This window comes from Penaeus monodon, chromosome 1 (assembly GCF_015228065.2).
Source record: "Penaeus monodon isolate SGIC_2016 chromosome 1, NSTDA_Pmon_1, whole genome shotgun sequence".
In the NCBI taxonomy this organism is placed as follows: Eukaryota; Metazoa; Arthropoda; class Malacostraca; order Decapoda; family Penaeidae; genus Penaeus; species Penaeus monodon.
The window spans coordinates 43,131,203-43,143,702 of record NC_051386.1 but is presented as its reverse complement, the minus strand read 5'-3'; the positions used below and the strand labels follow the sequence as shown (position 1 = coordinate 43,143,702).

The 12,500-nt window shown below is 34.2% G+C and overlaps 2 protein-coding genes and 1 long non-coding RNA gene across 5 annotated transcripts in view; 1 reads left to right on the top strand and 2 right to left on the bottom strand.

Moving 5' to 3' along the window:
- Positions 1–479, bottom strand: part of LOC119572568 (myotubularin-related protein 2-like) — a 29,367-nt gene extending 28,888 nt beyond the window's left edge. For 2 of the 3 annotated variants that reach the window (XM_037919674.1, XM_037919682.1), the window contains exon 1: positions 278–479. In XM_037919674.1, coding sequence (XP_037775602.1) covers positions 278–349 — 72 coding nt within the window. In that variant the 5' untranslated portion in view covers positions 350–479. The remainder of the gene's footprint in view (positions 1–277) is intronic. The other variant, XM_037919689.1, reaches the window with a different exon arrangement.
- Positions 480–5,311: 4,832 nt separating this feature from the next.
- LOC119572638 lies at positions 5,312–9,379 on the bottom strand. Its single transcript, XR_005228727.1, has 2 exons — positions 8,992–9,379; positions 5,312–5,677 (listed from the first exon to the last, which is right to left on the bottom strand). It is a non-coding gene; the product is annotated as an uncharacterized LOC119572638 (long non-coding RNA).
- Positions 9,380–9,454: 75 nt separating this feature from the next.
- The window catches only part of LOC119572593 (ATP-dependent (S)-NAD(P)H-hydrate dehydratase-like), a 57,399-nt gene continuing 54,353 nt past the window's right edge, over positions 9,455–12,500 (top strand). The window contains exon 1 of the mRNA XM_037919706.1: positions 9,455–9,571. The gene's annotated coding sequence lies outside the window, so the exon portion shown is untranslated. The remainder of the gene's footprint in view (positions 9,572–12,500) is intronic.

The window sequence follows — 12,500 nt, the reverse complement described above, 5'->3', positions numbered from 1 at the left end:
TATATATAAAAATAAAAATATATATAATATATAAATATACTATAATATACATATACAATACATATATATATACATATACTATATACATATACATATCATATACATATATATAGATATGATAAATATATATATATTAATACAATACATTACTAACATAAGTATATCATTATATTAATAACTCATATAATTAGTAAATACTGATTGAGTATGATATTACATCTGCATCGGTGTTGCATAAGAACAATGTATTTGTAGCTTCCTGTGTCTTGTTACTTACAGACTCATGTCCAAGTTTGGAGTTGAGAGAGCTGGACTTGGACTCTGAGTTGAGTGACTCGTGGGAAGCCATCTGCACGTGCGGGGGGGAGCCGAGGGGGGTGCTACCGCTGCCACTTCCGCTACCACTGCCACTGCTGCTGCCACTGTTGTTGCTCCGGCCACTCTCGCTTGCTGCTTCCACTACTGCTGCCACTTCCGCTACTGCTTCCACTGGTGCTGCCGCTGCCGGTGCTGCTGCTGCTGCTTCTCCTGCTGACTGTGCGCTTGTTCACGGCTTTGCTTATGCCCGTTTTTCAATTCCTCCGCAGAGAACATAACCTGCAATGGAGGGGAAGGGTGAGGGAGGTGGAGGAGGGAAAGAAAGAGTAAAGAGGAAAATGTCAAAGAAGGAGAGAAGAGAGAGAGAGAGAGGAGAGAGAGAGAGGGAGAGAGAGAGAGAGAGGAAGCAAAGAGAGAGAGAGAGAGAGAGAGAGAGAGAGAGAGAGAGAGAGAGAGAGAGAGAGAGAGAGAGAGAGAGAGAGAGAGAGAGAGAGAGAGAGAGAGAGAGAGAGAGAGAGAGAGAGAGAGAGAATTTCTGTCAAATTGGTCAATGACTACCAATATCAACTGTACCGGTACTTGACAATACCCGTCCCCCTCATCATTAATATTGTGTATATATATAAAGATCTCACAGAAGTATTTTACTCCAAATCTAAAGGTCAACTAAATTCAGCATGAACAAAAGGATAAAACTGTGTACTGTAAGCATTTATATATCAAAACAAAGATAGAATGACAATTATACTTTATCAATAAAAATTATGTGTTTATTCGGCAAAGTTTACATTTCTACTCATCAAATACTACTGTTTTCCCTAATGCAAATAAAAAAGCATGCATTTGAAATCCTGCATTGGAGAGACTATAAAAAAAAGTTAGTTACTGTATTTCTGAGTAACTATTTAAAATAGATACTGTACTGAAAAAACAGTAATTGCTTATCTACAAATAAATTTATCATTATCATATGGCCAATGAGCAGTCCTCATTACCCATTTCCTAGATTAGTTGCTACTTAATTTCAAGATTCATCATAGTGTAAGTTAATTGCTATTATAGCTACCGGATTAACCTCTTGTGGACAGAAAGGGGGAACAGTGTAATGCTTACAGACAAGTATGTTTTTTAATCAATCCTAATTATAAGAAAGTATATTTTGCCTTATAAAAAGTCTATGATAGTACAGAAAGACCATAATGTATATATTTATCATTTATTGATGTTTGTCAATTTCGATGAGGGTGGATGGTGGCGGTGGGGGGGAGTCTAGAAGTTCAAAATAAAAAGGTCTTTTTCTACAACAAAGCTCAGAACAATGTTTGTCATTGAAACAAAGTTTACACTTGATGGGCACCTCCTCTGACAATCAATCCACCTGTAAGTGATAGAGATTAGTAAAATGATTGGTAAAGCTAGGGAATCTAGTGATGAGGATATGAGCAAAACATGTCACTAGGTTTTGATTGCAGTCAAGTTCTCATGAAAGCAAATTAAGTCACTTCTGAGTTTAGTGTGTAGAGTTTGGTGTAGAGACTATAGAATGAATGGCATAATATACTATAAAATGAATAGCTAATTGCATTTCTTTTTCTCTCTCTCTTTCTTTCTATTAGGTGTTTGGATTTATAGTAGCCAAATGGCATTAAAATTACAGGACTCATATGCAAAGGGTTAAAATTGACTGTTCTCCCTACTAATCACTCTACAATGCTTGTTTTCATTTATGACTTCAAATTCAAAACAAATCTATACTGTGTATCATATCATAACGAGGAATAGAATTTCATCAGAACTGGATGGATAACATGTGGCTATCATGACAGAAAAATAATCCCTCTCCTCTCTCTTCAGCAGTATTCAGGCAAACCTTGATGCCATGAACCACCTAAAGTCGTAACACATTACCAGTGAAAAAGAAAAGAAAAGAAAGAAAAAGACAAAAGACTAAAAGTGGCTGCATCACAAAAGCCAGCATGCCATTTGTGGAATTTAAGACTCACTGTCAAACACTGTCACTGCTCTTGTTGACTATATACAGACCTATACCACCACAAGGTAATTAATGCCAGCCTCAATGAGCTCTCCTAAGTCCAATTTAATGCTATTCCTATGAGGGTGTACACTCCTACAACAATTGCATATCCAATATTAGTATGGTATGGGTATTTTCTGTTCATGTACACACACGCACAGCAATTCTGATAAAAGAAGGGCTAGATTAACAAAAGAATTTATATGGTAACCAGTAAATTTTAATATAATACTCCCTTAATATCACCATGTAATAAAGAACATTAATTTCACTTGGATATCTCAACACTTGACTCTAACATCAGAGTTGGCTAATCCAGAGAGCAACACTTTATAGCATCCTATTCTTAAATAAGTACTAGCTGTGTGTGCAGTGGTAGCATTCTCGTCTAGCAATCTTGCTGACCCTTGATCAGATCCCTTGCTACTAGTGGATGGTAACCCTAGCTATTCCTTGCACATGGGATAATTTAGAAGCAAAGTAAACAGACAGCCTGTGGCACCAAGAATAACCATAGTGTGATAGTATGATTAACTAAATCATACTATCACTTAATTATAATTATAATAAGATTGTTTTTTCTTGCTGCTAATCATCACATTTAAATAATGCATTATCAGGTCACAAAGTTCGGAAATCGGATCAAAACATAATGAATATGTTGCCTAATTGGATTTTTTTATTTTTTTTTTTTATTTATTTTTTTTTTAACAATATTTTTCTCTTGCAAAGAAATTGGTTGTAGAAAGTAAGAAAATGATGAAAAGGGTGCAAATGAAAATAAATAACTTTACTGGACAAGAGATATATTTGATGCCTTTTGATTAAACATTCATTAATGCTGAGGATTTAATGAAAATAATCAAGTACATCATATGTACTGTTAAATCATTTATTCTGATTCATACCTTTTTCTATATTTGTGACAATGAAGTTTGTTCAGAAATGAAGAAGAAAAATACAAGTTTTCAAATGCAGAAAACATTCACAAACACAAAAAATATAAAATAGCTCATGTAATTCAATAAACATTCTAGATAGCATTTAAGAGTATTGACTATTAATCCCTAATAAGTACCATACACCCTTCTGTACACTGCTCCTATAAATTCCTAAGTGCATGTTATTATGAGTGCAACAAATTTATTAACTTCACTAAATGTCTCTTAGTAATCTTCACCATGTTATACCTCCTGTGAGAATACCTCTGAGACCTGCTATCTAACCATCAGTGCGTGCATTAGGAAAACCACAACTCTACATAAATGTCTGTCCCTTCCACTGTGTGAGTTTCTACTCCTATAAAGAGTGTTAGGAATATTAAAAGATTATCCTTGCCGTCTCCCTCCTAGTGAGATTGCTGCTGCCTTACCTGCTACACAGGGAGACTGACTGGGCAGAACCATGATTCTTCTTGTCACCTTACATGGCAGATGAATCCGAGAAGAAATAAACCAGTTGTGTGGGGGAAAAAAAGGAAAAGGAGAAGAAAGAAAAGATACATAGAAAATGGTTCATAGTATAACATATCCCCTTAGGGAAATATTGTGGTAAAAAAATCATACTAAAAAGTAACTGTTAGAGTGAGTCAGTGAGAGTCACTGAATGTGAGTGAGTCAATGTGTGAGTGAATGTGTTAGTGGTGCCTGTGTGCATGCATGTGTGTGTATTTGCATATACACAATGCAAAGTTTTGTACTTGCAACATATTCCTAAAATGGTTTCTGGAAAAAGCTATCTTTCAACTTTTCTATGTTGAAAGTACTGAACAGGTGCTCATTAGGGTAAATCAAGACTCCTGTATAAATATGTAATCCAAAACAAATGTCCTTCTAAATTTTCCATATCATAATGATGAACAATCACAGTTGCACATTTTTTCAAAGCTACTTCTAACAGAACATTTGGTCTAAATGCACTTTATTCTTCAAACCAATGTGAATATTTGTTGGCATTTGCTGCCAAAAGCTACAGGGTCCTTTTACCATTATGCCACTATCATAGATCACAGTATTTATCAGTGCATTTTGATAGAACTCATCCAAAATAATGATGATAAAAAATCTATCATCTCAACATTGACCAAATCTTGTTTCACATACTGAGAACTTGGAGAAAATAAATTGACATTGTTGCAAGTGAATTTAGAAACTTCAGTAGCTCCCTACGATATATATCCCCTTTATATAGCTTAACTGGTCCCCAGAACAAAGCAACACCAAAATTTTAAGTAATGATGAAATAGCCCTGCAGCAAAAATATAGTTATTCAGTCATGGAAACTGTCTGCAGCATCAGGAAGAGAATTAGTCAATCCTGAAAACAGTCTGTAGCTTGCACCAAAAACATAATTTGGTAGGTCCTGAAGGCAGTGATATAGTAAAAATTGGTAATCCCTTGATGTCATCTGAAAATACAAGTAAGGAACATATACCCAGGATTACATATCAGCAACAAAGAACTAAGATACAGAAAGTAAAGCAAGATATATGACAAACTCTAATAAGGGATGCACTACAGGATGCTAGGAAAGAGGAAAATTTATGTCATGAAGTGTAGGTGAATGACAGTGTACTAAACCTAAGGATAAACAGACAGTGTGTATTAACATAGTGGCCATTATTATCATGATTTCCCTTTTTGTGTTGGAGACCCAGGAGGCAGACTTCATGGAAGGGGGGGGGATAGACAAATAATGCAAGTGCTTTCTCCTGTATTAAACCAAGGGTAGCATATAGAACAATCTCCTTTTCTGAGATCATATGGGGTGAAGCTAAGGAGATAAGATAGGTTACCTATTAAGGGATCTAGGATCTGGAGTGAAGGTGGGCAGTCTAAATGCTTTTTATAACCAAGGGGATTCAAATTCCATTAACAGATCCAGTAATAAAGTTAAGAACATTGAAGAGTAAAGGGTTTTAACAAATAGGCCTAATAAGTATATATTCATCAAACCACGTTTTTTTTTTTTTTTTTTTTTTTTTTTTTTTTTTTTTTTTTTTAAGAACATCTTTCTAAATTGATACTTATTTGAGGAATTCTTCCAATAGATATTGCAGGTGAAGAGCCCAGCATTCACAATATTTGTGCTGGTCATTTCCTTGTTAATGTACACAAACACTGGTATGTCAAATCAGCAGAAGTTGGACAATGGGATGCTGGCCAGTATGTTAGCTCTGGGTTATTTCACAGACCAGGTATGAGGTGCAGCCTCTAGGTCAGGAAAGGAGGTTAGGTCTAATAAAGGTTGGGTAAAATATTATTACTACATTACACTGAAATCTTACCCTGCAATAAATGGAGCTTCTCAGAATATGTTGCAGTTCTGTAAATGAAGACACAGTCCATTATGTTCACTGTTGTCATCAGCTTACACTTACATTTACAGAATTGCATTCATTCTTCCTGCAGCCATATGCAAGACTGCATTCTGGTAAAGCATTAAGCTATAAATAGTAGTTCAAGCACTCTTTAAGTTTCTTGCCATTCAATTTGCATTACATTTTACACTATAAAGTTCAGTATTTCCAAAGCATGATGATGACTTGTATTGTAATGGAATGTATAGCAAAGCAGTCAGGATAGCAGTATATCAAAGGAATATTTACATTAGATATTAAGATAAATCACAAAAGATTGTATAATTGGCACTACTATACATTTTTCAAATCTCTTATTAAGTTCTTTTATGCACTAAACAACAAAAGAAAACAATAACGTGCTCTTTTTCCCAATTCAATGTGTTTACCTTGTGCTGCATAATAAATCATAAAGATTTAATCATCTCTGTAATGCCATTAGTATCAAGTGTATTATCAGAATCTTAATTAATACTTGTCCTGCAGATGTGAAAATTATCTATCAAAGAGGGTGGCACACAGTAATCTTTAACTCTATGAATAACACATTTAAAGGAATATTACCTGTAAAAAAAAAAAATTACTCACTACATTGTTGAAGATCTATGGTTTACATTAGCTACATCTTACCAAAATCTGATCTACATCAGTGATACTAATATCTATAAATAGCTTTGATCTTATTTCCAGTATTAATAATACTTCCTATATCGCAAGAATTCTCTTTAACTACAATGCCGTTGCCAGAAATTTGTGTGTCACTCATTCCAGTGACTTCTGGCAAGTGTCTAGCCTTTTGGCCAGGGAGTTTGCTGCGTATAGTGGAACTTCCCACTCAACTCACTTTAGCGAGACTTAACACCTATAGCCATACCTGTCATAATGAGTTGTTTTTTTATGATGGCTATAGGCATGCCCTGCTATAAGAGGTCAAGAAATCTAACTTTTAACAACTGAGGATCCCATTATTTCTCTTTATAAGTATTATCTGGACTTAATATGCATTATCTAAAGCTAATGTATACTTTAATATCCAAAACTGCATGCTTTAGGTTTTCAGAATATCATAACTTTTAAAGTGGCCCAAAAGAAATTATTGAATCAGGTCAAGATGAAATATCTTCTGAAGTATGGTGCATTTATCAAGCTGCATACTTAAGCAATTTTGCATTTAGTGATATAATAAGCATATGAAGCAGGGAATAGGGGTTCGACTTATTGGTAAAAAGTTTATGTACAAAGCTTTTAACAATAAAGAAATGAAGAACCATAGTTTTAATTGGATATTTTTCTAACCACACAAAAAACTCAACAAACTATTTCAGTAGTGAAGTATATGTGTCAGAAATCGGCAAATTTCCACATGACAAAATTATATTAAGCTTGGGTGTATCTGGAGAATGCAAGTAAAGGAAATGACAGTCTAAGAGAAGTCTTGGGGGATCAAGTAATCAAGAGAAGAAGATCTTGGTACAAAGACTTTTTCATTCTCTAAACCTCATGTCGCCAGGACAATGTAGCCTTCACTGTAGTATCTTTTTGTGAAATGTGTCTGCACACAGATGGCTCCAAAAATACTTAGCCACAAAAGAGTTAATTAACAGACATTGTGACCTCACCTGATTTCACACTTCTCTTGAGTTGGTGAGATTTTTATTTATTAATTTTTTTATTTTATTAATACTATCAATATTGATGCTGTTGTTATTATCATAGACATAATTATTACTAACAGAAATATAAGATAACAGAAACTATTTCTGAAAATCAAGGAAAAGCACAAACAGGTGGAACAGGTGGTACTTGTAATTGGTTCATTGGTAACTTAGTACTGTGGAGCCATCTATGTGTAAAGACAATTTATAAACTAAACTCACAATGGGCATTGCATATACATACATGCCACCTGCAATGGCACTGGGTTAATGGTATTATGATCATAATTTCTGGGGAGCAGCTATATACTTTATAATAACTTCCACTAAGTATATCCTATATAATAAGACACACAATTCAGGCAAGCATGCTAGATACACTCAGTTTGAAAAAATGTACCTTCAAATTTAACTATCAATTAAAGTGTTCATATTTCTCACTAATACTAAATCAATGTGCACCATTTTTTTTTATACACTACTTATTAAGTGGACTAAAGTATTCAACACAAACAATAATAATAAAACTGAATATTGTAAAATATAATCCAATCCATAATTTCACCAACAAAAAATTTAAATAATTCAACATCTAAATAAACTATCAAATGTTTACATGACGTCCACAATCATCGGTTAGATATTCCAGTATCCATGATGGGTTAACATTACCAAGAGCGATGCACAGAGATAAGAGTGAAATGGACACTGCCATCTTATAGAGCATAAAAAATAGAATAATAAACAACACAAGTACAGCTGCAATTGCCTGATATTTACTGCGAAACGACAAAATCTGCTGCATATCACTGCTCAGAGACTAAGTCCAGAACACCTCACACAGCCAGAGTTCTTAATGTCATATTTTCTTTAAGTAGGTACAAACTACTAATAAATGGAGGTATAGGAGAGGGGTTACCCCCTTCTAGGGAATAAGTAGAAGGAAGGAAAGGTTAGGTTTGGATTTTAGGTTTACATAATGCCCTGGTTTAGGGATTTCATCTCTGGAAGGTGCATCACTCTTGGTGACAATTACCCCCATGATGTTATGGCATACCACCTATGTTATGAATATGCCAGAGTATACCAAAATATTCCAAATCTGACTGCCATGCTCCCCAACTGTATTCACTCCAGCAAAGGCCAACAACCATCCAATACCTAAGCTTGGGCAAGACAGAGAAATGGCTAAGTATTTCATATTTTGCTAAGGAGGTTTACAAGATTTCTTTCAGAAAAGTGATGGTTTGTTGGCCTTTTCCGGAACGCCTAAGTTGAACAGTCCATGACGATGCTTGCAATAACGTTTTGCCGTTTATCACTGACCACAGCAAGTTTCGAGTGGTTCAAAGGCCGCAGAAAACAGGACCAATGATTCTAAGTAAATAATACTGCTGTGGACCGCGCTACGTCTTGCAAAAGATATACCGATCAAAGAACACAAACAAATCACGGCTAAAACTAAAACTAAAAAAAAAAAAGAGAAAAAAACCCACAAATGTCAAAATTAAAAACGCCCTTTAAACTCGGTTCTTTCTTTCGCCTCCTCACTCTTTTCACCCTTCTAATTTTCGGTCCTCCCTTGCCTCTAACCCTTCAGAAACACGAAATCCCTCATTTCTCACTTGTAACAGGCGGGAAATGGGTGACAAGAGCCGAAAAAGAGGAACTTCTTGAGACAATATCAGGAGAATTATCTTTTCTCTCCCTCAAGTGTAAACAAGTCGAATGCACAACCGTTGTGGTTCGGAGAATTTTTTGCTGCTTTAGGATCTTCTATGCTCTATCATGTTAGCAAAAGGGTTGTTTCGAGCATTTCCAAGCAGATCTATTATTTATTTATAATTCATAATCTTCTATATTCTCTCTCATGGAAGAATGTAACTTCTTAACATTTGCTCAGGAAGTTCACATAAAAAAAAAAAAAATCTGACATTTTTTCAAGCTATTTGAGTGATACTGCTCAAAACACACACAGCATTCACACAAAAATACACAAATAAACATGCTTCCCTAAATGAAAAAAAGAGAGACATTGACTTTAAAACAGATAAATCCTCTATCACAAGAGTACAAGTATTTCCGATTTCTGACCTCAGGGAATCAGCTGATTGAGACAAATTTAATCGGAGGCTTTTAACATCTTTTATTTAATTTTTCGAAAGTGTTGAAATAAAGGGCAACAATTCTGCTCCCAAGATCAACGTAAGTATACGAAATGAACCCATGTATATTTACAAAACACTGGTAAATGAGTGTTCAAATGTCATCCCAGATAATACGAGATTTTCTACCGGTATTATTCATCATGCTTGGATATTTAATTTATGTCACATTTTTTAAATGTCATTGTTATTATTTATTTTAATGATTGGCCTTTTATTAAGAAAATGATGGTAATTATATATACACATATATGCAGGCCTATCTACCTCCCTCCCCCCCTCCCTCTCTCCATACATACATACATACATACATACATACATACATACATACATACATACATACATACATACATACATACATACACACACACACACACACACACACACACACACACACACACAACACACACACACACACACACACACACACCACACACACACACACCAATACATATATATATATATATATATATATATATATATATATATATATATATATTTATACATATATATTAATACATATATATGCATATATACACATATATATACACAAACACACACACACACACTTATTATATATATATATATATATAAGTGTGTGTGTGTGTGTTTGTGTATTATATGTGTATATATGCATATATATTATATATATATATTATATATATATATATTATATATATATTATATATATATATATAATGTATGTGTGTGTGTGTGTTTGTGTGTGTGTGTGGTGTGTGTGTGTGTGTGTGTGTGTGTGTGTGTGTGTGGTGTGTGTGTGTGTGTGTGTGTGTGTATGTATGTATGTATGTATGTATGTATGTATGTATGTATGTATGTATGTATGTATGTATGGAGAGAGGGAGGGGGGGAGGGAGGTAGATAGGCCTGCATATATGTGTATATATAATTACCATCATTTTCTTAATAAAAGGCCAATCATTAAAATAAATAATAACAATGACATTTTAAAAATGTGACATAAATTAAATATCCAAGCATGATGAATAATACCGGTAGAAAATCTCGTATTATCTGGGATGACATTTGAACACTCTTATTTACCAGTGTTTTGTAAATATACATGGGTTCATTTCGTATACTTACGTTGATCTTGGGAGCAGAATGTTGCCCTTTATTTCAAACTTCAAAAAATTAAATAAAAATTTTAAAAAAGCCCCCGTTTAAATTTTTGCTCAATCAGCTGATTCCCTGAGGTCAAAAAATCGGAAAATACTTGTACTCTTGTGATGAGGATTTATCTTTTTAAAAGTAAATTCTCTTTTTTTTTCATTTAGGAAGCCTGTTTTTTTGTTATTTTTGGGGTTGAATGTGTGTGTTTTTTTGAGCAGTACACTCAAATATTTTAAAAAAATGTCAGTTTTTTTTTTTTTTTTTATGTGAACTTCCTGAGCAAATTTTAAGAATTACATTTTCCAGAGAGAAATTAAAAAGAATGAATTATAAATAAAAAATAGATCTGCTTAAAAATGCTCGAAACAACCCCTTTTGTAACATATAGAGCATAGAAGATCCTAAAGCAGCAAAAATTCCCCCAAACCCACAACGGTTGTGCTTTCGACTTGTTTACCTTGAGGGAAGAAAAAAAAATTTTTCGATATTGCCCCTAAAAAAGTTCCTTTTTTCGGCTTTGTCACCCATTTCCCCTTTTACAAGTGAGAAATGAGGGATTCGGTTTCTGAGGGTTAGAGCAAGGAGGACCAAAATTTTAGAAGGTAAAAGATGAGGAGCAAAAGAAAGAGCCGGTTTAAAGGGGTTTTTTAATTTTTTGACATTTTTGGGTTTTTTTTTCTTTTTTTTTTTTTTTTTGTTTTAGTTTTAGCCGTGATTTTTTTTGTTCTTTGTCGGGATATCTTTTTTCAAGACGTAGCGCGGTCCCCGCGTAATTTTTACTTGAATCATTGGGCCTGTTTTCGCGGCCTTTGAACCATCGAACTTGCTGTGGTCAGTGTAAACGGCAAAACGTTATTTCAAGCATCGTCATGGACTTTTTTAAATTAGGCGTTCCGAAAAGGGCCAACAAACCCCACTTTTCTGAAAGAAATTTGAAACCTCCTTAGCAAATATGAAATACTTAGCCTTTCTCTGTCTTTTCCCCAAACTTTGTATTGGATGGTTTTGGCCTTTGCTGGGGTGAATACAGTTTTGGAGCTGGCGTCAATTGGTATTTTTGGGATACTCTGGGTATTCAAACATAGGGGTATGCCATAAAAATCATGGGGGTAATTGTCACCAAGAGTGATGCACCTTCCAAGATAAAACCCCCAAACCGGGCATTAAAGTAAACCTAAAAACCAAAACCCAACCTTTTCCTTTCCTTTACTTATTCCCTAGAAGGGGGAACCCCTTCCTATACCCCATTTTTAGTAGTTTGACCACTTAAAGAAAATAGACATTAAGAACTCTGGGGTGTGTGAGGGGTTTTTGGGTTAGTCTCGAGCATGAATGCAGCGATTTTTTCATTTGCAGTAAAATCAGGCAAAGCAGCTTTTCTTGTGTTGTTTATTATTTTATTTTTTATGCTCTAAAGATGGCAGTGCCATTTTACTCTTTTCTCTGTGCTCGCTTTGGTAATGTTAAAACCCCTCATGGGTACTGGAATATCTAAACCCATGATTGTGGACGTCATGTAAACATTTGATAGTTTATTTAGATGTTTAATTATTAAATTTTTTGTTGGGGGAAAAATTTTGGTTGGATTATATTTTACAAAATCAGTTTTTTTTATTTTTGTTTTGTTAAAAACTTTAGTCCACTTATAAGTAATGTATAAAAAAAAAAAGGGGACATTGATTTTGTATTGTGAGAAAAATGAAACTTTAATTGTAGTTAAATTTGAAGGTACTTTTTTCAACTAGTGTATCTAGCATGCTTGCCTGAATTTTATCTTATTATAAATATTTGGGGGTTTTTTTTAATGGAAAAGTTTAAATTAAAAAAAGTATTTT